Source organism: Dendropsophus ebraccatus, chromosome 9 (assembly GCF_027789765.1).
Source record: "Dendropsophus ebraccatus isolate aDenEbr1 chromosome 9, aDenEbr1.pat, whole genome shotgun sequence".
Lineage (NCBI taxonomy): Eukaryota > Metazoa > Chordata > Amphibia > Anura > Hylidae > Dendropsophus > Dendropsophus ebraccatus.
Genome location: NC_091462.1, coordinates 44,267,850 through 44,293,907, shown reverse-complemented (window position 1 = coordinate 44,293,907; position 26,058 = coordinate 44,267,850). Strand labels below are relative to the sequence as shown.

At 39.9% G+C, this 26,058-nt stretch overlaps 1 protein-coding gene across 1 annotated transcript in view; it reads left to right on the top strand.

The window, feature by feature from the left end:
• The window catches only part of COL6A3 (collagen type VI alpha 3 chain), a 105,373-nt gene extending 95,237 nt beyond the window's left edge, over positions 1–10,136 (top strand). The window contains exons 46-49 of the mRNA XM_069983142.1: positions 153–323; positions 2,109–2,159; positions 7,990–8,163; positions 9,157–10,136. Coding sequence (XP_069839243.1) covers positions 153–323; positions 2,109–2,159; positions 7,990–8,163; positions 9,157–9,197 — 437 coding nt within the window. The 3' untranslated portion in view covers positions 9,198–10,136. The remainder of the gene's footprint in view (positions 1–152; positions 324–2,108; positions 2,160–7,989; positions 8,164–9,156) is intronic.
• The last annotated feature ends 15,922 nt before the right edge of the window (positions 10,137–26,058 follow it).

The following is a 26,058-nucleotide window of genomic DNA, read 5'->3' as shown; positions in this document are numbered from 1 at the left end:
TCTATACTAGTTTATTCTAGTCTAATACCCGGGTTACCTCTAAAAGAAGACATGTATGCAGAATACCCTTTAATACACTCTACAGGCATGCCTAGTTTCTACCTGTTCACTTTGTAACTTTCTGCACACTTTCTAAAATTCCACTTTAACAGATCCATGTGAGCTAGATCTGGATATGGGCACCCAGTGCAAGGAGAATGAGGTTAAGTGGTTCTTTGACAAGACAAACAAGATTTGCACCCAGATTTGGTATGGTGGGTGCGGTGGCAATGCCAATAGATTTGACACTGAAGCTGAATGCATCAATAGGTGTCAAAACACAAGTAAGTATCATATATGGGGCATATGCTGCTTACTCTTCTTCAATATTAATAACCAATTTTTAGGACCTTCTCTACCCCACAGGCTTTATATTCCACAGTGGTCACAGACAAGGGAAGCAGTCAATATATTATTCTAAAGTGTTATGATCAAAGCATGATCAACACTAACCATTATAAATTAACCATCAAACATCTTTGTCAACAGGGTGGGGTTCCTGATCCAGACTGTAGTGATATGAGCTGTTATCCCCCAAAATATGGAAGGACATCATTGATCATTGATATTATCAGTAGTAGTTAACCCTTTTATTCTACTTGATGTTGCAGATCTCCTCTTAAGTATAGTATTGATCTATTGAAGCATTGGCTTGGCTCCCATCATGGAAACCTAGATATTGGGTCAGGACTCCTCATAACATGTGTTCCATCTGCTACTGTCCACAGCATTTACTGGCAAAGTAGATGGCTAATATGAAGTGGCTGCCTCGCTCATTACTCTATGTAACCCTGACAGTCATGTTTTTGCATTAGTTATATAGATAGAATGGAGTGCAGAATCCAATAAATCATGCAAATTGACATTTAAAGCATACCTATCTTGAAGTATGCTGACCCGATCAGCATTAAATCCATTCCACTGACTAAAGTCCGTGTATCAATTAATTTCACTATGCCGGGTCATTACTGTGCACAAGCCCAATAGGATCAGAATGGGGTTGTGCTCAATACCAACCTGTGAGTACCTGAACTTTAGTTGGCAGAATGTGTTTCACACCGATTGGGTTTGTGTACTTTATGACAGCTCCATTTTTAATGCTAGAAAACCTCCAGCAAAATGTTTTTTATGTTTTTTTTTTAGAAACGGGTATAGAAACTGGAAAGTCAGGACCTTTCCTTGCATGTGCTGCAGTCGCTAGGTGTGCATGAATATGAGCCTATCCTTTGGCTAGGCCATCAATTGTTTATGCTGGAAAACCCCTTTAATACTTTATCAATTAACAAAATCCAAAGTGAGTGAACAGAAGAAGAGACCTTACCTTGGCAGCAGAGTTTGGCTGTTCCTCAACCAGTATTAGGCCTCCTACACCGCTGTTTCTGTTTCAGTTAATACTTTGATTGTGTTTCAATCTGGATATAAAAGTAATCATTATCCCCTGTTTGGTATAATTGGTTAAACATACTCCTTGGTCAAGTGTACCTACAAGAACTGAAGGCAACGAGTCATTACATCAAATATTTCTCTTCTGTTTACTCACTTAGAATTTTGTTAAATGTTAAAATAAACTATTAACACTTCTATATTTTAAAGTATTATCACTGCTCATTTCCTCCACACCTGCCTAAAACCTTTGCATAGTACTTTATGTATCAAGGAATTTTCTAATATCTTCATATCCATATACACTCTACCCTACAGAGGCTTTGTACGGTTCCATTAACTGCTGTAGAGACATAAGGCACATAAATTTTTTTTTTATATATTGTTGTCTTACATTTAATCCATACTAAATTACATAGGTTCCACTTTATATTGTAGTCTTCTAACAGACCATCATTTCTTATCATTTCCTAGGTTGCTCATGACCTTTTCTTTTGCTGATTTATTTGTTGTGCATGTCCTTTTTATTTTTTGCTGTACAGTGGCCGCAGGATCTACAAACTCTTTTAAAAAGCCCTTCTTCAGCAAAGCCGTCAGAAAGTCTCATTATTATATCACATTTCTCTTTTTCCCATCTTTAATTATACCACTTAGGATTCAACATCTTTTCCATTTATTTTTTTCAGCCATAGAGAAAACTATGCAACTTCCAACGCTGGAATCTAAAGTACTTGCAGGTAATTTCAGCCGACGTCCAGGCAGGAGGACAGTGTTCAGACGCAGAAGGATTCATCCAGACAGAGCTCAACTTTTTCAAAAGAGGACTCTTACGAATTAAAGATACAATGTTTATGGATTTTGTCTTGAAGAAAGGCATCAGTCAGTTACCACTTTAAACCTCAAGCTAAATCCTGTGAAGATACATACATGTGTTTTGCATACATAAAGTCCACTAAAGATTCAACTCCATTGGCGTAGCTCCGATAATCTTGTGCTTCTTTACTGGGTTTAAAAGAATGGAAAAGAGTATGGATGAAAACTGAACAAGAGATAGATTAGATTCTGGATTAGATAATAGGCTATGCTACTTTTTTAGATAAAGCACCATTCTATTGTATGGCTTTGTCAGCTATTACAATGTGTCCCTGCCATTTGCCCCAAAAAACTTTGACATCTGACAGTAGAAAAGCTTTGATGGGTCGAGGTGTTCAGACCTTCCACTTATCTGTAGAACAGGTCAGGAGATGCTGGTGTGAAAACTTCACTCCCAGCTTGCTGCCTGGCTCTCATTGTAAGTCGCTGGAGCCTGTCTCCTGCAGCAAGATGGATATTGCAGAGTCATGGATAAAAGCGTTCAATCACGTGCTTCTCTCGGCTCATTCTAGACCCCAACTGATCAAAGCTTTTTACGTGTCTCTGTGATATGTCAAACATTTTTTGCAAATGAGAGGGACACTTTAGGATAGTTGACAGCTAACTCTGCCAATCCTCCCATATAGACATGAGCGAATCACTCCGCCTATCAAGCCCGCAGTCTTTCAGCGCTGCTCCGCTCTCTGCCCCTCCACCTCCAGTGCTGGGGAAAAGATGGATCCAATCCTCGGAAACTGGGAGAAGTTTCCCAAGAGTGGATGCAGCTTTTTCCGGCATCCTGAGTGGAGTGGCAGGGAGCATAGCAGCGCTGAAAGGCGGCAGGCTTGATGAGCAGAGCGCTGATCAAACAAAGCGCTTTGCTTCATTGAGATCAGCGTTTCGCTCATCTCCACTCCCATACAAATGAACACTCCCCCAGAAAGATTGGGAAATTGAAATTCAACATGACCAATCCTTATATTCCCTGATTTCATTTGGCGAGGCACTAGAGGCCCCATACACATTAGATAGTCATCTGGTCTCACTGAAAATGAGACACATGCCTAATAAAATTTAATAGAGATGAGCGAAGAAACATAAACCAGACATAGCTGATGGACATTGGTGACCAGTTTTTGGGGAAAAAACAGGGCCCCCCCCTTTTCCCCCCTCTTTTTTCCCTCTTCCTGAAGGACCCATATAACTGTGGGAAAGGACCATTCCAATAAAAAAAGAGAAAGGGTCCACCATAGGTGTATTATTGGAGAACATCTGAAGCCAAGAAAAATATTTCTCATTCTTAAAATGTACAGCCATCATTTTATTATTCCACTGGGCATACACTTTCAGCTGTGAAATGGTCTTTTTCCTCAAAGGGTAGACCCCGAGGTTACGAAGCAGGGCTTGTTTGTCTTTTTAATAATTGCATTGTATTAGAATACAGACCAGGATATCGTATTTAAATAAATCAATTGTGTTTTTATTTTACAATGAATAAGGTCATTTTTGACGACTTATGAAAGGCTACACGAGTTAAAAATACAATGGTTTATATAGTAAGCTTTAGTGGAGGAGTGTTCCTTCAGATCCGCTCCTTTCCTCAGGAATGTATTCCCAAGTCATGGAAAAATCTTTCAACAAACATAATACAGTACACATATGTGAGTCTGCAGCTTGTTTCTACAATATTTCATTAAAATGATTCATGGATCTGTTTTCAGTTTTCAGATGTTACTTGGTCCCAAACAGATGCAAACTTAATAAAAAAAAAATTAAACTGAAGCACATGTGAGTGTACAATACTTGGGACACAATGATCACTATATGAGCAAAGGGGCAGTCATGTAGCCAACAGTGCAGAAAGGCCAAGAAAGTCTGGAGATGCAAATTGTGAAATGGATCCAGATATCCAGCCAAAACTGTTGACCATTTTCCTCTTGAGATGTCAGAGAGAAGTCCGGTGAAAACTTTTATAAAAGTATTGTACTGCCCCCCAAAAGTTATACAAATCCCCAATATACACTTTTTACGTGAAATGCTTATAAAGTGCTTTTTTCCCTGCACTTACTACTGCATCAAGGCTTCACTTCCTGGATAACATGGTGATGTCACGACCCGACTCCCAGAGCTGTGCGGGCTGTGGCTGCTGGAGAGGATGATGGCAGGGGGACACTGAGGGACACAGGGCACTGGAGGGACACTAAGCATCCCTCTGCCATCATCCTCTTCAGCAGCCACAGCCCGCACAGCTCTGGGAGTCGGGTCGTGACATCACGATGTTATCCAGGAAGTGACATTACCATGTTATCCAGGAAGTGAAGCCTTGATGCAGTAGTAAGTGCAGGGAAAAAAGCACTTTATAAGCATTTCCCGTAATAAGTATATATTGGTGATTGGTATAACTTTGGGGGGCAATACAATACATTTATAGTTATTATAGTTATTATTATGGACAATTAAAGGAAAGTGGGATCTTGCTCTTATCTATAGTATGTGTGCTTTGCATGCATAAAAGGTAATCCAAAGTAGCTGATTCCACAGAACATTATGTGTAGGACTTGTGGTTAAATTGTTTTAAAAAAGATTAGCCGAAAGATGGGACTTGGGTGAAAGAACTCATGTCTTTGTGTTTCTTATGTAACCCAACAGAGTCCAGCTTTCAGCTACTGAACTGCACTGGTTAAATAAAAAATTAAAGGAAAAATAACAGCAGTTATTATCATATAATGTCTGTTATTTTTATAACAATGGCCATAGTTTCTAAAACAACGGCCATTATTACTAACGCTTGACCCTAAAATGTTAGCCGTCCTAAAAAAATGAGATCTTCTTTACGTAGTGGGAACATAATAAAAATGTTATTTGACACAAATTAACAGACCAAAAAGGGGTTCCGAATATTTTGATCAAGGATAATGCCCTCTATGTTCACATACAAGAGGAGGTCATTAGGACTCAGGAGGCTTAAAAATACTGTATTCTGTACTCTCTGGGTGTAGCTTAGACAAGAAGTATGGCAATACAAGTATTTATTTTAAAATAAAATTATATTCAGAATGGTAGCATCCTTTGTAAACTGTAGATATTATTTAGAAAAAAAAGAGGTAAAAAAAAAAACTTTTATTGGCAAATAGAAATTTGCCTTTTACTAACATAAGAATCTTAACTAATTTTAGATTTTAGCCTATGCCTATATATTTACAGCATAATTAATAAGGAAATATATAGCCAGTCATATCAGAGACACCCTTGACTTCACACGAGGCATGAAATATTCATATGGAAGCCATTAAGATCTTTGGTATCTGGTGATAACACTGAAGTTATATGAGCCAATAGTTAGGATTAAAGTAGAAACAACAATATTGTGCAACATCATAACCCCATATGCACTACAATAATATGTTGGTCCAATGTTTAAAAAAAATACAAAAACTGATAGCAATCAATCCATAAAACACTAATAGAAAACACAAGGCCAACATGGTATGTTTTCAAGACACATACTTGGCAAAGAAAAATAGGTCATTTGAAGTCGCAGAACAGAACTTTCAATTAGTTTAGTCACCAATGTTCTAGCTAATACTGTACATTCATACTTGATACTGATGTCTGCTCAAGGATTCCTTGTATTACGTTAATACTACTATATAAAATCATGTCAATTCCACAAGTAATTTTAGTTTTATGTGAATACAATGTATAGACCACATTAGATAGATCTTAAAAAGTTGATTATAAGTAAACATGAGTTAATATTGCCATTACTTAGTACTTGGATAGTTCCAGATTTCAGTGACGATACTGGTTCTTTACTGGTTTACTACATATAGGTAGTTGTTATACAATCATTAGTTGTTCACCAATATTTGGGATCCCCACCCTACTAGCCTTGATTGATAAATTTCTCTCTATACTTAAACAAGAAGAGCTCCATTGATTAAAGACAGTGGGGTGGGGCAAGGCCGTTGGGGGCTACCCTGAAAACTTATGGTTCCGGAAGCATGAAAGTTATGACAAGTTACATTTACGATACTAGATTTCAAAAATATTATCAAAGATCAGTGCAGAAGTGTCCATGCATTCTTAATTGGTTTAAGAACATGTTAACATGGACACTCTATAGCACAATAGTAGAGTTTTCAAACAAATAGGATAGCACTGTTTACATGAGATACTACTAAGCATGACATATATCCCAAAATTCATATAAAAAAAAATAAAAAATTGTCATATTTTCATAAAACTTCAATCATACATGAATAAAAACACTGAAGAAGGAGAATTCAGTAAATAGTTTCTTCTTCTTTCTGCGGAAATATCATTATTTGTAATGAATATGAAAAATAAACCAACCAATATGTTCTTGAACCATAGAAAAAGTGTTCCGCCTGTGCTAGGTCTGCTGTTATTTGGCATACATAAGCCTGCAGCTATAAATTACTGTCAAGTCCATATGTAGCTTTACCCAGAATTCCACACGAAAACAGTTTTGGACGCAGTTTTATGCTCGTTTAAGAGCTCGATTGAAGTCCTATAGAATTATGGGTAACTGCACATCTGTGCCGCATTAAACGCATTAACATTAAACCGATGGAGATAGTCACTTAGCAGTTTGTTCATGTTTACCCACAATTCCCTAGGGGAGGCGTGGGTTTCCCCCTTTTTGGCCATTGGAAAGACTTCCTTTTCAGTGAGCTAAGGGTAATGAAAAAAAATCTAAAAATAACAACCAATCAGTGTGGGAAAGGCAAAGAACATAAAAAGACGTAATCTCAGATTAATCTACAAACATATGTTTTTTATATAAATCTGATATATTGCCAGGCGGGTCTTGACATCTACTGGAACAGATCCAATGAACATGCATTGTATTATCGAGACATCTTAACTACTGCGTGAGAAACTGTAGTGTTTTTTTTTTTTTTTGGTAAATGTGTTCAAAGGGAAGTAATTTGTAAGGCGTGTTACTTTTTCATTTGAAGCCAGCACATGTCGTCTTACCATGAGGTCCAGAATAGCTCTTAAATCTTACGAAAAAAGTGCCTGAAATTGTAGATTTTAAAATTAGTCCCAGAAGTGCAAGTGTCCAGGATATAAAACGTTCTCAAACTTTAGCTATTCCAATGGAATGGCTGCCATTTTGTGGAATGCTTCATTTGCCGTACTCTTGTATTACCCCCTTTTCCCACTTACAAATCTAAAGTATAGATAGACAACAGCGAGCAATCAGCTACCTATCTAAAGGTATCTAAATCGCTGGTTTAGACTATGTTTTACAAAACATTATATAGGGGAAAATTTATTAAACATGGTGTAAGGTGAAACTGTCTCAGTTGCCCCAAGCAACCAATCAGATTCCACCTTTCATTTTCCAAAGAGTCTGTGAGGAATGAAAGGTGGAATCTGATTGGTTGCTAGGGGCAACTGAGCCAGTTTCACTTTACACCATGTTTGATAAATCTCCCACTAATTTGTATCAGCTTGCCCTCCTTGTCTCTGTTCTAGGAGAAGGGCATAAGTGGCATACGGATTTGTAAAGAGTCTATTGACTATGAGCATTTAGGCGCCCCTATCAGTCAAAACTACTAGCATGTCACTATGACATGTCAAAAGTTTTTTAAAGTAATAGTTACCGTAAAGGTTCCAGTGTACTTTTGATCATTGTTCAAATAAATGTCTTTCCCAAACTAAACTAAAATGTCTCTTTCCTAGTGGGACCTGAGGCGTGTAAACTGCCGAAAGAAGAAGGAACCTGTCGGGAGTTCCTCCTAAAGTGGTACTATGACTCAGAAACCAAGAGTTGTGCACGTTTCTGGTATGGTGGCTGTGGAGGAAACGAGAACAGGTTTAACACGCAGAAAGATTGTGAAAATATTTGTATTTCAGGTAAGTAGTGGTTCAGAAGACTAGATAACTCTTTATATAGCCCTAGAGGGGCCAACATGACATCTGATATTTATTAAAATGCTGTTTCACTTTGGATATATAGATTTATCATAGATTTAGGAAGTTAGCAAGAAGAAGGGGAGTGGTGGAAGGGACTAGTATTGTAGGGTTTTTACAGACACAAAACCATAAGATAACTTTGATCAAGATAATGGGATATTGTTCAGATACTGGATCCATATAGCACAGTCATGTATTCATTATATTTGTGAGGTCAAGTTCATGCATGAGGCAAAAAAGGTGGGAATGGGCCAACTTATTGGGTGCCTAGCTGAAATAATGGAGCCTACAGTTCTAGATCCTTTAAATGTTGTAGAGATATTTCTGTAGTTACCATACTTAAGTAGGAGTTAGATTTAATGCCCATTGGACCCTTAGAGCCCATGGGGGGAGTTCTGGAGATCGGCGGGGTGTATGGAGGTCGGACCCCTGTGATCTCTCAATTGTCCTCTATCCTGTTGATAAGGACAATGTTAGTTCAAGGTGGACTACATCTTTAAGTGCTAACCAATTTTGTATAAACATTTTTACGTGAAAAAAAAAGTAGATAACTCTTAGGGCCACTGGCATCTGCCTCCTAAGGCTATTTTGCCACAACGTCTTTTTAGGGCATTTTATGGCTGCCTTTTTGGATGTCCGTCATTTTCTGTCCATGATTTGCATACTACGCTCTTATATTTGCACAATTTAAAATAACAGCCATCCTAAAAGGTGGCTGTAAAATGCCCCAAAAAGATGTTGTGGGAACATAGCCTAAGGGTTTTTTGCCTTCATCTTGATCAACACTGAAGAGTTGTAGGTTAAACCTGATGGACATTTTTAGCCTTGTCAACCATGTAACTGTGTAACATATGATGTATGTAATCTGCATTTCACATCAGACAAATTGACTACAGATTATTGACTAAATTTTCTCTTTTCATCCTTTTACAGCACCTCTGAATCCCAGTGTAGTCTCTGCAATTGGAACATAAAGGTCCTGGATTCTTACCTCTCCAGAGGAGACAGCCCAGGATGCACTGCCCCTCTTCTCACCCTATGCCCCTTACCAGATTGCCCTCCCATAGGGTGAGGGAGGCTCACAAGTTTTATCAAAATGGTGCTAATTCATCTGTGGACTTGGAGTAGACTGTACTGGGAACATTAACCCTTTCAGCGCTTTAGATAGTTAGTGGCATGGTCCTCTCCATAATGTCATGTGGAGCCAAGCTTTTGTTGGTCTCTGCAGCACTGAAAGGGTTACCTGGTACTCTGGTCTCCCGTTGGTCAGCAGTTGTGTCAGGTTTTTTGTTTTTTATGTCAGAGCCCCAGAAGTAAAGCCTATCCCAAAGATATCCAGCCCCACTATATAACACCTGCTTCTTCCCCAGACCTCCCTTCTAACCTCTCCACTAGCCAGTAGAATGGAACCCATTTGCTGCCATGTATTTTCCTCTCGAACCAAGTGCCTTTACCAATGAACTGTGAGCCCTTGTGCCAATATAAGAACAGGTCTTGTTACTCATAGAAGCATTTTGATTTCTAACCTTTTTAAAAGGGCACTGGCAACTTCTTCCTCCGTAATTCCAGGACAGCATGTCCCTGGGAAAGTGACAGGTGTTACCCCTTTCTACGTCAGTGTGGGCTTATAACATATTGCAGAGCAGTACTCTTTAGGTCCTCTTGGCACCATAGGGATTAAAAAGCTTTAGGTTTTACCACTTGGGATATAAATGAGATAGCTGCAGTCATTGCAGGCTATGCAAAGATATACATTTAGTTTGGTTGGTTCTATTTTTATTTGTGATTTTACACTTTGGGGGTAGGGAAATTATTTGCTATAAATTTTGAAATGGAATTATTCTTGTCTGTTTTTATTTTTGTAATGAAGGGAGAAAATGCAAAGACTGAATAAAGAATCAAGAGGTGTTTAATCCTGAGTGTGGTTATTTCTACAGCTAGCATAAGTGTCCATAAGTATATGGCCATATTTCAACTCCATACTGCATATTTAGTGGCATGGACAGGATCAGATTATTTTTTTGTCATCAATGGTAACACGCTCTTTTTTCTCAGTCATGTAGCTTATTTCGCTGTTGGTTAACTTTATTACTTGTGATCTTCTAGAAAAAAAAAATTTAGGGTAGTCATATACATCTGACGTGACAGAGTTTTTAAGGGAAATGATTGTTGGTTTGCATCCAGTAAGAGTGTCAATGACCCAAGTTGATGTTTTTTTTATGACATGTTAGTATGGAAATACTGGTAAAATGGCGGAAGCTGTGGTCGAAAGTCAAAGCTTCAAGCAAGGGATAGAAAAGCATTTATTGACAACAAAACTATTACTTCTGACCTGCGGAGTTGAAAACAAGTTTAGGGGACCAGTAGATGAAAAGAATGATGTGTTTTAGTGAATCTCTCTTCTGTTCCTCAGTCAGCTTTGACTTTTTACCACAGCTACTTCTGTCTGCTGATGTTTTGTATACTGAGATGTGATAAAGGAAAATGTGGACCATGACACACCTGCGAACCCAGCAACTTGTGTCTGAGATGCCCCTACCTATTGCACCAACAATAATTCCCTTTTGAAATTAGGTTTTATGGAGTAGCACAAGTTATCAAGTTTATCAAAGGTCATATAAGCTATGTGACTGAAAAATTGGGAATTTTCCAGTGATGGGAAGTGTATCAGGACAACTTCATGATGAAAAATAGAGGTGTTCCAGTTATTTTACTCAACCCATGCAGATGTGTCTTAATGTGACTGATAGGGTTTCTGACCACTGTGACCCTCTCAAAATTGAGAATAACCAGTTTACAATTTCACCAAAAAGGTTCAGGCACTCTGCATAAGGTCTCATTTACACTTGCATGTTTATGGGCTATATTTTCCAACACTATTTGGGAGCTAAAACCATTTCTTCCCTGGTTTGGTTTCGGAATAAGAATACTGATGCACAATATTGAACATAATATGATCTTGAAATTAATGAGAGGTATGGGCAGACCCAACTGATATACTACTTGATATGACATAAAAGTATATGTGGTAGATTGGTCTCATACATCAGCTTGGAAAATTTGTGGTAGATGGACGTGTATTTACATTGTCCTTTATACAATTCTTCATTCACCACCCTGTGTAGAGACAAATTCAATGTCCAGGTCCAAATGATGATACTACCACTACAGTATACCATGGCTTAAATTAAATTCCTATGTTGGAATGTCTTTTTTTTATAATTCCCAATCTTCTCAAATGTTAGCTTATCTATCCACAGGACATTCTACTATAGTCTAAAAATAATCCAAGATAATCTTTAGTCTGAGGAGGCAATGTGTTTACTGTACTTGGGGAGACTAGCAAACTAGCAAAGGGCGCCCGCCTATGCTTCTTGGAAAACAAGTATGCAAATTAGCTATTGTCCAAAAGGAAAAGAGCTTGGTCTCTAGAGTATAACCTACTGGTGATTCTAGTTACCTTGAAAGTCAATGCTTAACCCTGCTGATACATGTCTAGGGATTACCGGACTCCATACACTAGTTTGGCAGTCTCCCCAAGTAGAAACCTTACATCCTTAGACCCAACCCAAAAACCAGCATGCTTTTCTGTACAGGTGCGAGGTAATAATGCTAAAACAGCTGTCTAAAGACGGGTAGTTATTCTTTTTATCCTTATATCCTTATATTTCAAGGTTATTGCAAGGTCTTTCAGGGGTTGAGCATTGACTTACAAGGAAGTTAGCTTTAACAAGAGACACCAGTGAGCTAACTATTTTTCATCTAGAGCAAAGTTAATTTGCATTCATGCTGTACATTAAGTAGAGCAATAGTACAGGCAAATATGAGAAACTTATATCTTATGAGACAAAAATGCTTCCTTCTCCTGTTATCAAGCATCTTCCTGCCAAATTGTTTTCTAATAAGAAAAAGTCAGTTTTTTTTTATTTTTATTTAAGCATATAAAAAATAATACAAAACACACTACACATTAATAATATTACCAATTAATAGTCAGTCAATCCTATAAATTCTCTCTTGTATCCCCAACCTGTCCCACCAATTTTTTAATATGCTTCAATCACCTATCTGCTCTGTGGCAGCCATTTTGTGACAATGATGTCATCAAGAGGGAGGCTGGTATAAGCCCTGTCAGGCCAGCCCCCCTTGTCAGATGACTCAGCTTGCTTAGCTCTGATTGGCCCAGCAGTTACAGGTACCCCCTCCTCTACCTCTCTCCCAGTGCCCAGTACAGTCAGTGAGTAAATGAATCCTGTTATCTCCTCTTTCCTCTGTGCAGATAAGCACTTCTCTCTCCCGTAGCTCAGGCAGTGAATGAGTCATTTGCTCTTTCCTCTGTCACTGCTGCCTGTCTCCCCCTCCTCTCTCCCTCAGCCCTGCGCTAATAGCAATCAGCTTTCACTGTGTGTGTGTGTGTGTGTTTGTTGGGGGTGGGGTGGTTGGGCACAGACATCACAGTAGACAAAGTGCATCATGGAAAAGCCCAAACCAGGAAGTAAAGAAGAAATGAATACAGCAACTGGAGTTTCAGGGACCTGCAAGCAGCGGGAAATTCAAACGGAGACAGACTCAGGAGGGATGGTAAGTGTGAAAACTATGTTTATGATTGAGTTTGTTTTTTTTAATTAGCGCGAGAGTTGTCCTTTAAAGATTCAGCTTGCAGATCAGATATTTGCTGAAAAAAAGTCACCTGGTACACTTTACACAGATAGCAATGGTCTTATTGCTAGAGGTTCTTTCCATCTTCATTATTTGTGGCTAGGAGTTGTCCTTGTCCTGATAGTGGCCTTGTAGGCATTTCCATAAAAGAGGGCAAAAGAGATCCACCAGCTTTTAAACCATACTTAACTCATAGTTCCTTGTGACCTATATTATGCGCTTTTCCTTTAGACTCATTCTTGTTGAATGAACATCTTTGCCAATATCTAATTTACAGTCATTACACTCACATTTTCAAGACGTTTCATCAGGCAACTTCTTGACGCTTTAATTTTCTTTGGAGTCTAGAACAAATGTTATTATGGTAAGGTCCTCTGAATAGTGTTAAAAAATCTTCACTTCAGTCCAGAGGAAATTATTATTTACATGTTCTTCTGTAACATTTCCTATCCGCCCTGTCCTAAAATGACACATGCTTGGCCTCATAGTGTCATGTATATTATGTTACTGTCTATATAGTGGCCCAGCTAGATTTCATGCCCTTTCATTTTAAAATTGTAAAGGCTTTGTCCAGTAGCGTAATTTGGTGGGGGCAGAGGGGGCAGCCGCTCCCGGGCCCATACAGGCAGGGGGCCTACTGAAAATTTTTTGAGTTAATGCTGTCCGCAAAAGCTATTGCTTTTGCAGACAGACTTAACAAATGTCGATTGGCTGGTGGTGGCCCCTGGTCAGCAACCAGTGCTCCTGGGGGGCCCACAAGGCTACCCAATGTTGTGTCTGACCATTTAACTGTATGCGCTTGTATGTAAGGAGAAGATACAGTTGAATGCAGCAGGGTAGTTCAGCTTCTGCTCACATTGCACCTAGTAAAACCAGTAAATAATTCCCCCTATCTAGTAGTGTACTATGTATAACTTCAACAAACACAGTGCCAGTCTGTTCAGTGCTCTCTTACCAGCATTAGGTCATAACAATGCAGTAAGGAGTAGGTGCTGTGCTGCGATTGGCCAGAGCAGTAAGGAAAAGGAAGTGCCTGTGTGTATTATTAGCAAACAGCCCAGCTGTGCTCCCACCCACTGAAATGGGGAGAGTAAGAAACAGCTGTGCACTATGCATAATAAGAGGAGTGTAAGCACTAAAATCATTTTCTACCACTTTAAAGGTTAATCTAACAAAACTTCAAAAGGTTTTAAAAAATCTTTTAAAATGACATGAAAGTGGATAAAGCAATATTGGTATTTTTATATCTGCAATGCTATCCCCATGGCAGTTGTCAAACAATAATTGCCAGTTGCTTTTTGTGAAAAGGTGGTTAAATACAAATGATTTTTTTGGAAGTGGGCCAATGCAATTTCACATACATTTTTTGAGCCAAAGCCAGAAGTAAATTCAAAAGCAATGGGAAATTGAAGTGAAGGACCTATACTTCTCACCGGTGGATCCACTCCCGGAACTTCACCGGTGTTTAAAAAAAAAAAAAAGTTGTTGCGTGTGAAACAACCCTAAAGAACATAACATAAGTATTAGACAAAGAACACGCATAGAGGAGTGCAGGGTCTGAGAGGAGAGAAGGAACATGGAATGTCAGCAACAGCCAACAATGATTTCAGACATACGCTGTACTAAAGACATGTGAGTGTTGCTTCATTGATATAAACCAGGGACTGTTATATGTATATGAATCACCGGACAGTACAAGGAAGAATGAAAATCCTCCATTCCGTCACATACACTTTAGTAGAACATGACAATGGTAACATACATGCCATGAGTGAGTCTCCCGCTTCCTCACCGATTACTGATGCGGACCAGATTTACTTGTCTATTAACCACAGGTATCTCATCCAATGTGGATGACCGTATGACATACATTATATTTGCTAAAAACACTTTGGGGATGTGAGAGTAGTACAACAATACACTTGCAGGTGTTCATCAGAATGATGAAGGAAGTATGGGCTCTCAAGTGTTTGCAGCTGATTTACAGTAAGACAAAGAGAGTTCAGATGTATAACAGATGTAAACGTGTGCAGAGAGGGCCCAGATCAGGGTGCGCAAATGAGGATGACTTAGGTATGTCACAGATAAACTCATGAAGATGAATAGCCACATACTTATACACAAAGTGCAGAGAAGAGACGGAGCAAACAGGTGCTAAGAAACCACCATCACAATGGATGTGATCAGAAAAGTCCTGCAAAGGGTTAAAACTAGAAATAACGGGAAACTTGTCCGTCTTCCAAAATCAGCTCATTAAAAAAAAGTGAAGGCAGGAAATGGAGTTCTCCCTATACATTGTTTTGTGCTTGTTACTATAGCAACTACTCAATAAAAGTGCAGGAATTTGACATTTTTTTCCTTTCTCAAGCTGCCTGTAAGAAATGTTAGGTTAACTCTTTGAACTATGTCCGCTGTACGCATTGTGGAATGTCGAAATGTTTTCTGAAAGGTAAAAGTTCAAGTGTCATGAGCCAAGTCCCGTCTTACATGTGCTCTGATATATGTGCATATAATAAGGCGTTAACACAAGGTTTACATGAAGTCTCTTTCATTGCCCTTCTATTTACACTAAGCAATGTATATACAAGGACTTTAGTTATATTACAACTTCTGTTGGCGGCATGGTCTTATGTACACTTTCCATAGTAACCACTGTGCAGGGTAGAATGTGTTGCCAAGAAACAAAATGGCTGCCCCACTGCAGCATGCAGAGATACATTTTTTGTGGTCCGAGGGTGCATCTGGACCCGAAACAACAGCACTCCATACTGGGAACTGCTTTAACAAAATGCAGGAGACTGCTATACAGGGGTGCTGTGCTGTTGCATAAAAAGCATGAAAAAAGAGATGATCGGGGGGCACACCATAAAATTCTTTTTTATTATCTCATTTCACTAAAAACTCTGTGCAGCAAGGACCGAAGACACCAGCACCATGATGATTGCAGGGGGCATGACAGCTATTTCACACGTGATTCGTGCTTCTACAGACGCATAAAAAGCATGTCTGCACACCGCTGCCCATACTGTTGACACTATCCAAAAACTTTGTTTTAAAGGTGTTTTAAATGGGTTTTCTGGGGAGCAGAAGATGGCTGAAGCCCTTTGCACTTCAGGACTCACTTCCGGCTTTTCCATGTTTTGGAAGTAAGCCTTTCTGAGACGTTGAGGGGACGGACACATATCCCAATCATCACATGTGGGGAAACCACACCTGTCACCATTAGACTTTTTTGTATGGCCTTGTACCTGAAGCACTAAAGGCCCTATTCCACGGAACGATTATCGTTCGTATTCGGGCAATATCGGCCGCTACGGACGATAATCGTCCCGTGGAATAGAGTGCAACGATCAGCCGACATCGTTCATGTCGGCTGATCGTTGCAGTCGCTTGTTTTTCAACATGTTGAAAAACAAGCGACTGATATAGCAGCGATCTGCTGTCGTCGCTCCGTTGAATAGGAGCATTGGCAGCAGACGCTGCTATATCCTATGGGCTGCCCGGGCGATCTAGCGATCACCCGGGCAGCCCCCCCGCAGCTCCCCTCCGCCCCTCCCGCACTCACCTGCTCGCTGCCGCCGTGTTGAATAGCGGCGGCAGCGAGCGGGCAACGAGGAGCAAACGAGCACTGAGAGCGCTCGTTTGCTCCTCTGACGACCCGTGTAATAGGCCCTTAACTCATTTCTGAAAGCGTTCCTGACACTGTAGAGCTGGGACCTCAAACAAGTTTTAAAGTGTTACTGTCGTTATAACTTTGAAAATTTAAATCAACAGTAGATGCGATAAAAAGCAAGTTTGTAATTTACATTGATTATTATTTTTTTTAATTATCATGGAAAACACAACACTTCTTGTTTTCTGTTTTTTCTAAAAAAAAAAAAAAAAGTCAGAAAACAGGAAGTCCAGTGTATCCCAGGCCATCTGAGCGCTCACAGAGAGAAGGCAGTCATGTGACTGACGGAGACATTAAGCCGTGACTCTTTGTACTGGTCGCAGTTCCTGTGATTAGTCTGTTTTTTTTCAACCAGCATAAGTCAGAAAATCTGCCTTCAGGAGACTGGACCTGGATTTCTGGTAAGTTCAGCTTTGTTTTACAGCATGATTACAACAACAGCAAAAAAATAATGAATGTAAATTTCAAACTTGATTTATTTCACCTATACTGTTGATTTAGATTTTAATAGTTATAACGACAGGTACATTTTAAGGTTGGTGGGTTTGGTATAAGATGTATAGGGCACTCCCCACGGACAGATGATGTCAGTGGAGATAAGGGTTGGATCTCTCTGAGAGAGATAAGCCACAGTCAGAGTTCTCTGGCTGCTGCGTAACCCTTTGCTCCCCACCGAGAACACAGGAACACTTGGTCGGGCCAAACCTTCCTGGGTATGGAGAGGCTGGGGGCCGGAAGGGAAAGATAACTGAACTGAATGATCATTCGGCCATTAGATATTGAGGGTGTATACATGTAATGGCCCAGTCCGGTATATATTGTCAGGTGTCTGGAGGTATATTTTTGCCATTGGCAACCCCGGACTGTCTGTAGTGGGACCTATGTGTTTGTATCTTTATCTGGCCTCTCTTGTGGTAATGTATTAAATGAGCATTGTTTTCTGTCATGTATTTGTTTAATGCAGTTATGTATTGACCTCTATTGGTACAAGTGTTATTACAGTTTCCATAGCAACCCACTAGGAGAATATTTATTGGTTAATTTATATGTTTGTATACAAGTGTTGAGCTTGATCAGTGCTCCTCCCCTGCAACCTATCAGACTGTAATGATTGGCCAGGGGAAATCTGGCTCCGCCCACCTTCTACCCAGAGGGCTGTGCGGGTCTTGGCAGTTGGTAGTCTGGCTGGTTAGAGTCACATCTAACCTCCCTGCATCACCTCAGTAATCCTGTCAGGCTTGAAGTTCAGTCTCCTAACCTGTTTCCTGGCAGCTATAAGGATTAATACGTGTCCTTAAAGTCTGAGTAGGACATTCTCTGTATTTATTAGTGCCTGCTGTCGGATTGGTGGAGTGTTAGAGGATCACCCATTCACCGTCCATATCTTCCTGGCTCTCAAGTCAGTGTGTTCATGCGTTTTTTTTCCTGCTTGCTAGTGAGCGTTGACAGCGTCATTTCTTTCAAGTCAGTAACTTCAAGTATCTATTCACACGTACCTTATAAAGGCTGGAAACCGCAAAGTCCCCGGAACAGGTCTGTCTTCACTATTCCTGTGATCCTATCTATCTACCAAGTCCAAGTTATAGTAACCAAGGTAACCCCCCCCCCCCAAAGCTAAGGACTCTGATCAAGCCAACATAAATTCATCATCAGATGCCCCTGTATTGGATTGTACATAGTTATTCTTCAAGTAAAGTTTCCATATACTTGCACCGCTACTGTGTAAAGACTTTTATTAAAGATATTTCCCTGTGTATATGCTGAGAGGAAAAGGGCCTTGGCACCCTCGGACCCCACCGTGACAGGACGGTTACAGACGGTAAGGTTGCACTACACCACCCAGCAACACACATTTAGTATATTACAGAACACCGCATGTACACATTTATTGTGGACTGGAGTATGTATCTTCTAGGACTGCCCCCTATTCCATCTTTCTGGTTTGTAATCTAGGGTCCTTGCTGAGCTGTTCCATCCTATTGGACCCAATTAGATAAAATACACAGGCATCTATCCTTCTTTGAACAGAATTGGTAGGAAATTTTTCAAAAAATACACAGACTACTCTAATGTTAGATTCAGTGTGGCAACTCTGTTTATATTTTACATGGCCTAATACATAGACGGTAAATGCAGCCACCAGTTTGGCCAAACCCTGTCAGCTCCCAAGAAATCCATAAAATAAACACTTTACTAAGTACATGTAAGGTACTAATTGACTGTGAGTATGGTAGAGTATTTGCTGTAATAGGAACTTATAAGGTTAAGGTTAATTAACAAAGGTTAATAAAAACATCTTGTAAACAAAGTTTAGAGAAATAAAACGGATTGGTCCTGTCATCAATATTCACATACAGTTTGTAATACAGCATCAATGATTACATTAAGTTGTCTTTTGTCACTATGTTGTTGACATGACAAATCGAGCAATGGCGGAAATCCTTCCTGGACTTGTATAGCAATGCTAATAAATAAAGACAAACACAAACAATATCTGGCTTTAGTTGTTCTGCCAAGTACCAAAATCCCTCTAACTGTTAACAATTAAGGCCAAGCTCCAGATTAGCTGCTCCCTGAATAGGGAATTCCAGAATAATCCTTCCAAGTCTCATCACAGAGTGCCCCATGGCGCTAGAGGAAAGCAGGCTGATTGAAGGGCAGGGACTGTGCTTCATTATTTCCAGGTTGTGGGTAATCATATTGATTGCAGGGTCCTAGTGCAGAAAGGTCACTCTGCTCGCACATCTTATTATTGTTGTGCACAGATCTGTCTCTGGAGAATGTTCTTCAGTACGAGGAATCCTCTCCAGCAGAAGCTAGAGCATCAACATTATGAAAACTATGTGACAGAACAGTCACACATTGTAGGAGAGAATGATCTGTTAGTTGGCTTCTTTACTAGGAATCAAACGTGATAGCAAATGAAAACCATTAAGAAGCAGAAAACTTCAAAGGCCGACTAGTGGAGAGTCGTCATAAATTTATGATTGAAAGTATGACTTTGAAACCACATATGTGAGCAAAGGTGGTAGCGGTAGTAACTCACTCATTGTTTCCTATCGCAAACAGGTACAAATGTCTACAGTATAGTTATTGCTGCTGTAAGCCATGGTGGTTATACTGGTTCTTCAGAACAATTAATCTGTCGTTTAAATGTTATCAGAAAACCAGAAACCTATTGTTTAAAACCTGCTTTTAATATAATTTTTTTTCTATTTCCCCCCCCCCGTTTTAGAACCTATATTTTAAAATAAATTGAAATCTTCAAAAGAGGGGTCTGTGGAGCCTCAGTTACGAGTCTCAAAACACAGGAATAGCCAGATATCCCTCCAGGGGATGAAAGCCTATTGCCAAGGGGGTGGCTCCCTGTGGGGAGATCTCCCAACTACCCTGATACATAGCCCATTGAGTCCCACTCGGTTGCGAGTATTGGAACATAAATAGGGAAATACCAGGGTGGCCCCTTTTGCGTCAAAGTCTAACTCTGTGTCGAGTATTGCGACATGACAAGGGTTTACCAAGGCAGGCATCCATTCACAGACAGATATTTCGGGGTATTTGCCCCTCGTCAGTGTGGAGTAGGATTCTGGCTAATGGGGGCAATGAAAAATAGACCAACAAAACACAGCAATCACTGAGCTCAGGGAGACCATTAAACTATTTAAGGGGTTGTCCAGCAAAAATCTTCCCTTTCCTGCAGAATAGAATAAGAAGAAAACAAACGGGCAAAGAGGCAGCGCCTCTGGTCATAGGAGCAGGCGTGGAGGAGTGGTAAACAGTAGTGTGCTCACCTTAAAGCCACTTGGGCTCTGTACATATCTCCTCTATGTTCAGAGGGACAAGCAGGTCATCTTAGATGACATTCTGAGATCTTGTATGATGTGAATAGTCTGTCAATAGTTTTTCTTGGATAACCCTGTTAAGGCACAACTTTTATAAGTTTAATTGTTCTCTGCCAATTTTATAACTTGGTAGCAAATACGACATCTACTTGAAAAGCTCATTTATATAAAGTTGTGCAAGTGGAAATTTGAGTAGCTGTTGTAATCTAGATAATTGCTTTCTATCCTGCACTCAAATTTGGCATCTGGAATCTGTTTGGTACTTTTTGTTCTTCTCACTTTGTTGTATTTCTGTAAAGTAAATTGTATATAACACATGTATTATTACATTTATACTGCTTCATGGTGTGCAACCCAAAGAGAACTTTCAGATTATCCCATGCTCCTTGGGCTGGGCCAGCTGCGTGCAGACAATCTTCTATAGCTTCTATAAGCCACATTGGTATTAAGGTTTGATTTGCAATGACTTGCTTCCTGTACACCTACTCCCCAATGATTTGACCAAAATGTGCTTTCCTCTTTCCTCCTTAGTATTACTTTTAGTAGTGGGCAATACAGGTGATGGATGACCGTCACAATTCCAGAACTTTGCTGTGACTCTCAGCTCCACGGAAGATCAAAGGCCAAGCCTAGGGAGGGAGACAGATTGACTTCTCCACTCACTTCCTACCACATGGATAGCTCTCTAGACTTACTAGAGTCCAAAACGTATTTCCTCTCTCAGTTTTTAGAGAGCCTATGCCGGAACAAGTATATATAGAAAGATCAACATTGCAAACATGAAATAGATTACACAAATATTGTATATTATGTATTAACGTGTACTCACGAAAGGAAAGAAAGAAAGTGTCCATAGGACACACCATTTACATTTACAATCCCACCTCATTTTCTCTAAAGGGAATCTGTCAGCACCCGGACCTGACCCTAGGTGCTGTCAGTGCTCTGTAGGTGGTATTACATCAGTTAGTGAGTTACTTGTGGCTATGCTGTCAGTGAAGGGGGTGCTGTACAATATCGATTTTCTAACTGTAATGAAGAGTCAAAGAGGAAAAGTGGTGAGCTGCTTGTGTCGCACTCTGGCACGCCTGATCACTCTGCACATGCACCACTGATGTCACAGGCCGTGCACTGTGTTCTCCGTCATTGCTGACATAGGCGGTACATGTGCAGATCAGGAAGATGGTGCGATCATGCAGGAGGTCGGGTAGTTCGCAATATTCATGGGGAATAATGAGAAGAGAAGACGTGTATCTGTAAGTTTTGCCCAGGGTCCAACATCATAATTTTTTCCCAAATAATATTTAAATGGGTTATTCGGAGAGCAGAGCTATCTAGAACTCCACTTCCTCCCTCTGCTCTCTGCTAATAAAAAGAGGGGGGTAGGGGGGTGGAGCATGTTGCAGGCATTGCTGGCATTGGATGCAGGCGAATCCACTCCTGCATGCAATGTCCAATGGCTGCCCAATGTCTTCTCTCCGGATTACCTCTTTAAAGTGTAACTGTAATTATAAAAATGTCAAAAGTTTTGATTGGTTCAGACCTATACTGATCATGAAAAGAGCCAGGAGAAGACCATACTAACTGTGGTCCTAATGTAGGTTTATGAAGCTTGACTCTTTTTTTGACACACAGCAGGGAGCGGACCGCACTCGTTCTCATGATCTCACCAATCAAAACTTTTGGCTTGTCTCTATGACATGTAAAAAGTTTTTTAGCATGGCGGGTACACTTTAAAGCGACTCTCCAAACCGTTTGTACCTTTGAATAGCTGTTTTTGAACCAAGATCTGTCCTGGGGTCTGTTCAGCAGGTGATGCAGTTATTGTCCTAAAAAACAACTTTTAAACTGGCATCCCCGTGCCCAACTGCCTGCTTAGAATGTCTATGCATTAGGCTGGCACAACCTCTCCATCCCTCCTCCCCACCCTCCTCATCATTAGGAATGCTTCAGGCAGATTGTCTCCTATTCGTCAGCTGTGTGAATACGGAACATGGGCTGGATCGTTAAGGCACCTGTGCAATGTTCAGACAGGAGAAAATGTTCTAGTGGCATTCCTAATGATGAAGAGGGTGGGGAGGAGGGACGGAGGGGTGGTGCAAAGTTAAAACACAGATACTCTAAGCCCCGGCCGTTGGGCACGAGGCTGCAAGTTTAAAAGTTGTTTTTTAGAACGATAAGTGCATCACCTGCCAAATGGACCCCAGGACAGATCTTAGATTAAAAGCAGCTATCTGAAGGTACAAGTGGTTTGGGGGGGGGGGGGGTCAGATTGTGGGTACAGAGTCGCTTTAAGAATACTCTTCTTGATCACAAAATGTTGCCTGGATCCATAAACCACTAGACATGCACCATAGAATTTAGCTAATTGAAAAAGCCGTTGAGGTAATTTTACCAACTTAACACTACCTAGTTACTGAAAGGGACAGTATCTGCATTCTTTATAAGGACTCAATAGACAGAAAAAAAATTCTCTTGTCCACTGATTTGAAGGTAAAGAAGCCAAGCCTGAGAGTTTATACTCCGAAATATGGACCATCTTTCAAAATGCTGCACAGCCTGCTGCCAGATAAAGAGTTCTATCTCTGCTAGAAACAGATTTTACAATAAATCATTCACGTCATATTAAATATATTCCATATGACTTAAAGCACAGCCAAGTATTTAAGCAATTTGTCTTGGATGTAATGGAAACTAAGGATAGCAAGACTCCAGTACAAGACTCCAGCATATAAGCTAAGAGGGTCCATCTCATAGTCATCATAGTTGTTATATTATTTCTCAACTTGATCAACTACTACCCTGCTCTGTGGGGTCAAAAGATCGTCACATAATTCTCTTAAATGCAAATAGGAATTATGGGACATCTTTGTATCTTAAGCTAGATAGTGAAAGGTGCAGTGACTTTGCTATTCTATTTACTTGGTGACGTTTGGTCTTCAATCCCATGATTGGTGGGTGTCCTAGTCCTGTGGATAAGTGATCATTTTTTCTTGGGATAACTCCTTTATATTTAGCTATAGTTGAGGTTTTACATCCTGTCTTGTGCAATAGTAGGCTAAGTTCACACACCATCTTTGGCTGTTGAACATCCGTTTTTTTGTGGACGTCCGTCATTTTGAGAGCAAATAACATCAGTTATCTCCCAATGATGTCCGTGATTTCGAATTAATGGATGTTATTTGCCCTCAAAATGATGGACATCTAAAAAGATGGATGTTGAATGGCAAAATATAGACGGTGTGTGAACCTAGCCATAGAGACCTCTTTTTATCATTTTTTTTTGTCTGTTGTTATACAACTGTTCTATAAAAGAGAAGGAACGGCAATTCTTTTCACTGGGTCCTCCAAAGTTTTTAAAGTTGACGCACACTTCTATCATTCTTGTTGTTTCTACTCCCTGGAGAACCAGTAATACCAGTGTAAATCATTGTGTTGTTGTCAAATTCTCAGCTTGTATTTTATGGTTGAAAATAATGTGTTAACAACAATGTTCTATAGCAGATAGCTAATCAACATTGAAAACTCACCACAATACCATATTCTGTGTTCTGTAATACACGAAAAGGCAGCAATAGTCCTTTGAAAACATGTGTGCTCCCATCTCCCATTTATTGTCTTTCCAAAGACCCAGGGATACGTGATTGATGAACACTTTATTCCAAACAGATTTCTGATGTTCTCCATTAATAAGTGCATGATGGGAAATATTTAGCAGGCCACAAAGTATGAAAAGTATTGTTTTCAATTAGCTCACTTGTCTTTGATATTGTTCTAGCGAGATATAAGTGTGACTTAGCATAAAAAGCAGACACTCCATAGCATCCATGAGATGTTTCACAAAAAAAATAAATTAATGCCGTCCAACCTACAAAAACAACATAATAGCGGATCCCATTGATTTCTATGAGAGGATCCGTAAAAAAAAAATCTGGGTCCGCACTAGGACACGCCCTTTTTTCTCAGCATTGGTTTGTGACAACATTGTGCACTAACTCAAATACGGAAATACGGATCCGTATACTACGGTACTTGTGGGTAAGGCTACTGTATGGTACGCATCACTTTATAAGGCTAATTTAGTTGTATCAGATAAACTCTGACTATATGTAAGAGCTCTGGATCCCCTCCCGATCCCACGGACAAAGTAACAGTGCCAATAAGGGGTATGTTTATCATGATGTGACAACTGCCTGCCATTACTACAATGAAAATTCACGTTCTGTCATGCGACTACTTTTTTTTTTTTTTGTAAATGTGACTACATGGAACTCTGTAATTGAACTTATGGGGAGCACTCACACAGCAGGCTGAATTCCTGGATAGAGAATCCAACTATTTAGGATTTATGGTGTCCTGGCTCTCTACCAACCAATTAAGTTAGTGGGGAGAATGGGCAGGTGTGCTGGATTTTTGCCACCCAAACATTTTGTTCAGAGAGGGATATGCCAGCCCTAGAGCTGTCTGGCTATGGCTTACCCTCTCCCTTCACCATAGACAACACATGAATGTTTGGCCATGCAAATTGTTCATGTGTATGGGGAAGCCGGGAGTGCTAACTGTTGGCCAACAGTAATTGAAAGTGTATGGCTAGCTTCAGTAGACATTATTACAGATTTAGGTCCGCACAGAGAGCTGTACATGTATTGAGGGGATGGGGTGGAGGAAAATGTGGTGTATATATTACAAAGAAGAATACTGAAGCCTGGTGGGGAAAGAGGAGTGACACGGGCAATTAGATTAATGACTGTCCAAAAGGTGGTACTGGCATTCTGAAGCCCCTATCTTGGGGACCAAGGCAACTTTTTCTGGAATCTTGGATCCATCAGCATTCATTGGGATCCAAAGGACAATGGATCCAACATAGTTGTCACGGCTCATTATTAGTGTTGAACAGAAAGGCCAAACGATGTATCCATGTTTTCCAGGACTCCCTAGGGCTGCATCCAACTTCTGCAGATGCGGGGAGTCAAATACCAAATGTTTGAGTTTAGAGAACGTTGCACAACCTAAAAAATTCGGCCTCTCTGCTCAACACTATTCATTATAAGTGGAAGTACTCTCTAATTCCATTAACAAAAGATAATATTGAGCTCATTTTAGACTTCTACATACACAGGGAAAACACATTTTATCACAGGAAAAAAATGTCACTATGCAAGGATCTGCATAATTATAAAAACAACAACAATACTAGATAAAGTGTTTTTTTTTGTTTTTTTTTATCTATTCGCTCTATATGTATAGAAGTAAAATATACTGATATTTAATTAGAACTTTCACCCAAATTGTACTTCTAAAGGTCTATTTGTAATCTTCTTTTTTCTTATCTTAATAAACAGACTTCTAACAAAGTTCATGTTTATTCTACTTATTCTTGGAATCAGACAGCTTTCTAGAACCTCATCAAACTGGACAAACAGCTGGGAGAAAACCAACCAACATTGTTCCCTATCAGAGTTGCATGTCTGTTTAACCCTAATAATTATTATTCACAGAGAAACCATCAACTGCCAAGGTCAGCTGTCTGGGATGAGAACTGTCTGAACTGTGGAGGGTGGATATTGCTAAGATTAAGTTATTTAAGAAATAGATAAGGCACTTCTAAACAGTCCTAAGGCAGGTGCATTTCACATCTGTACTACATCTGCAATAGCCAGA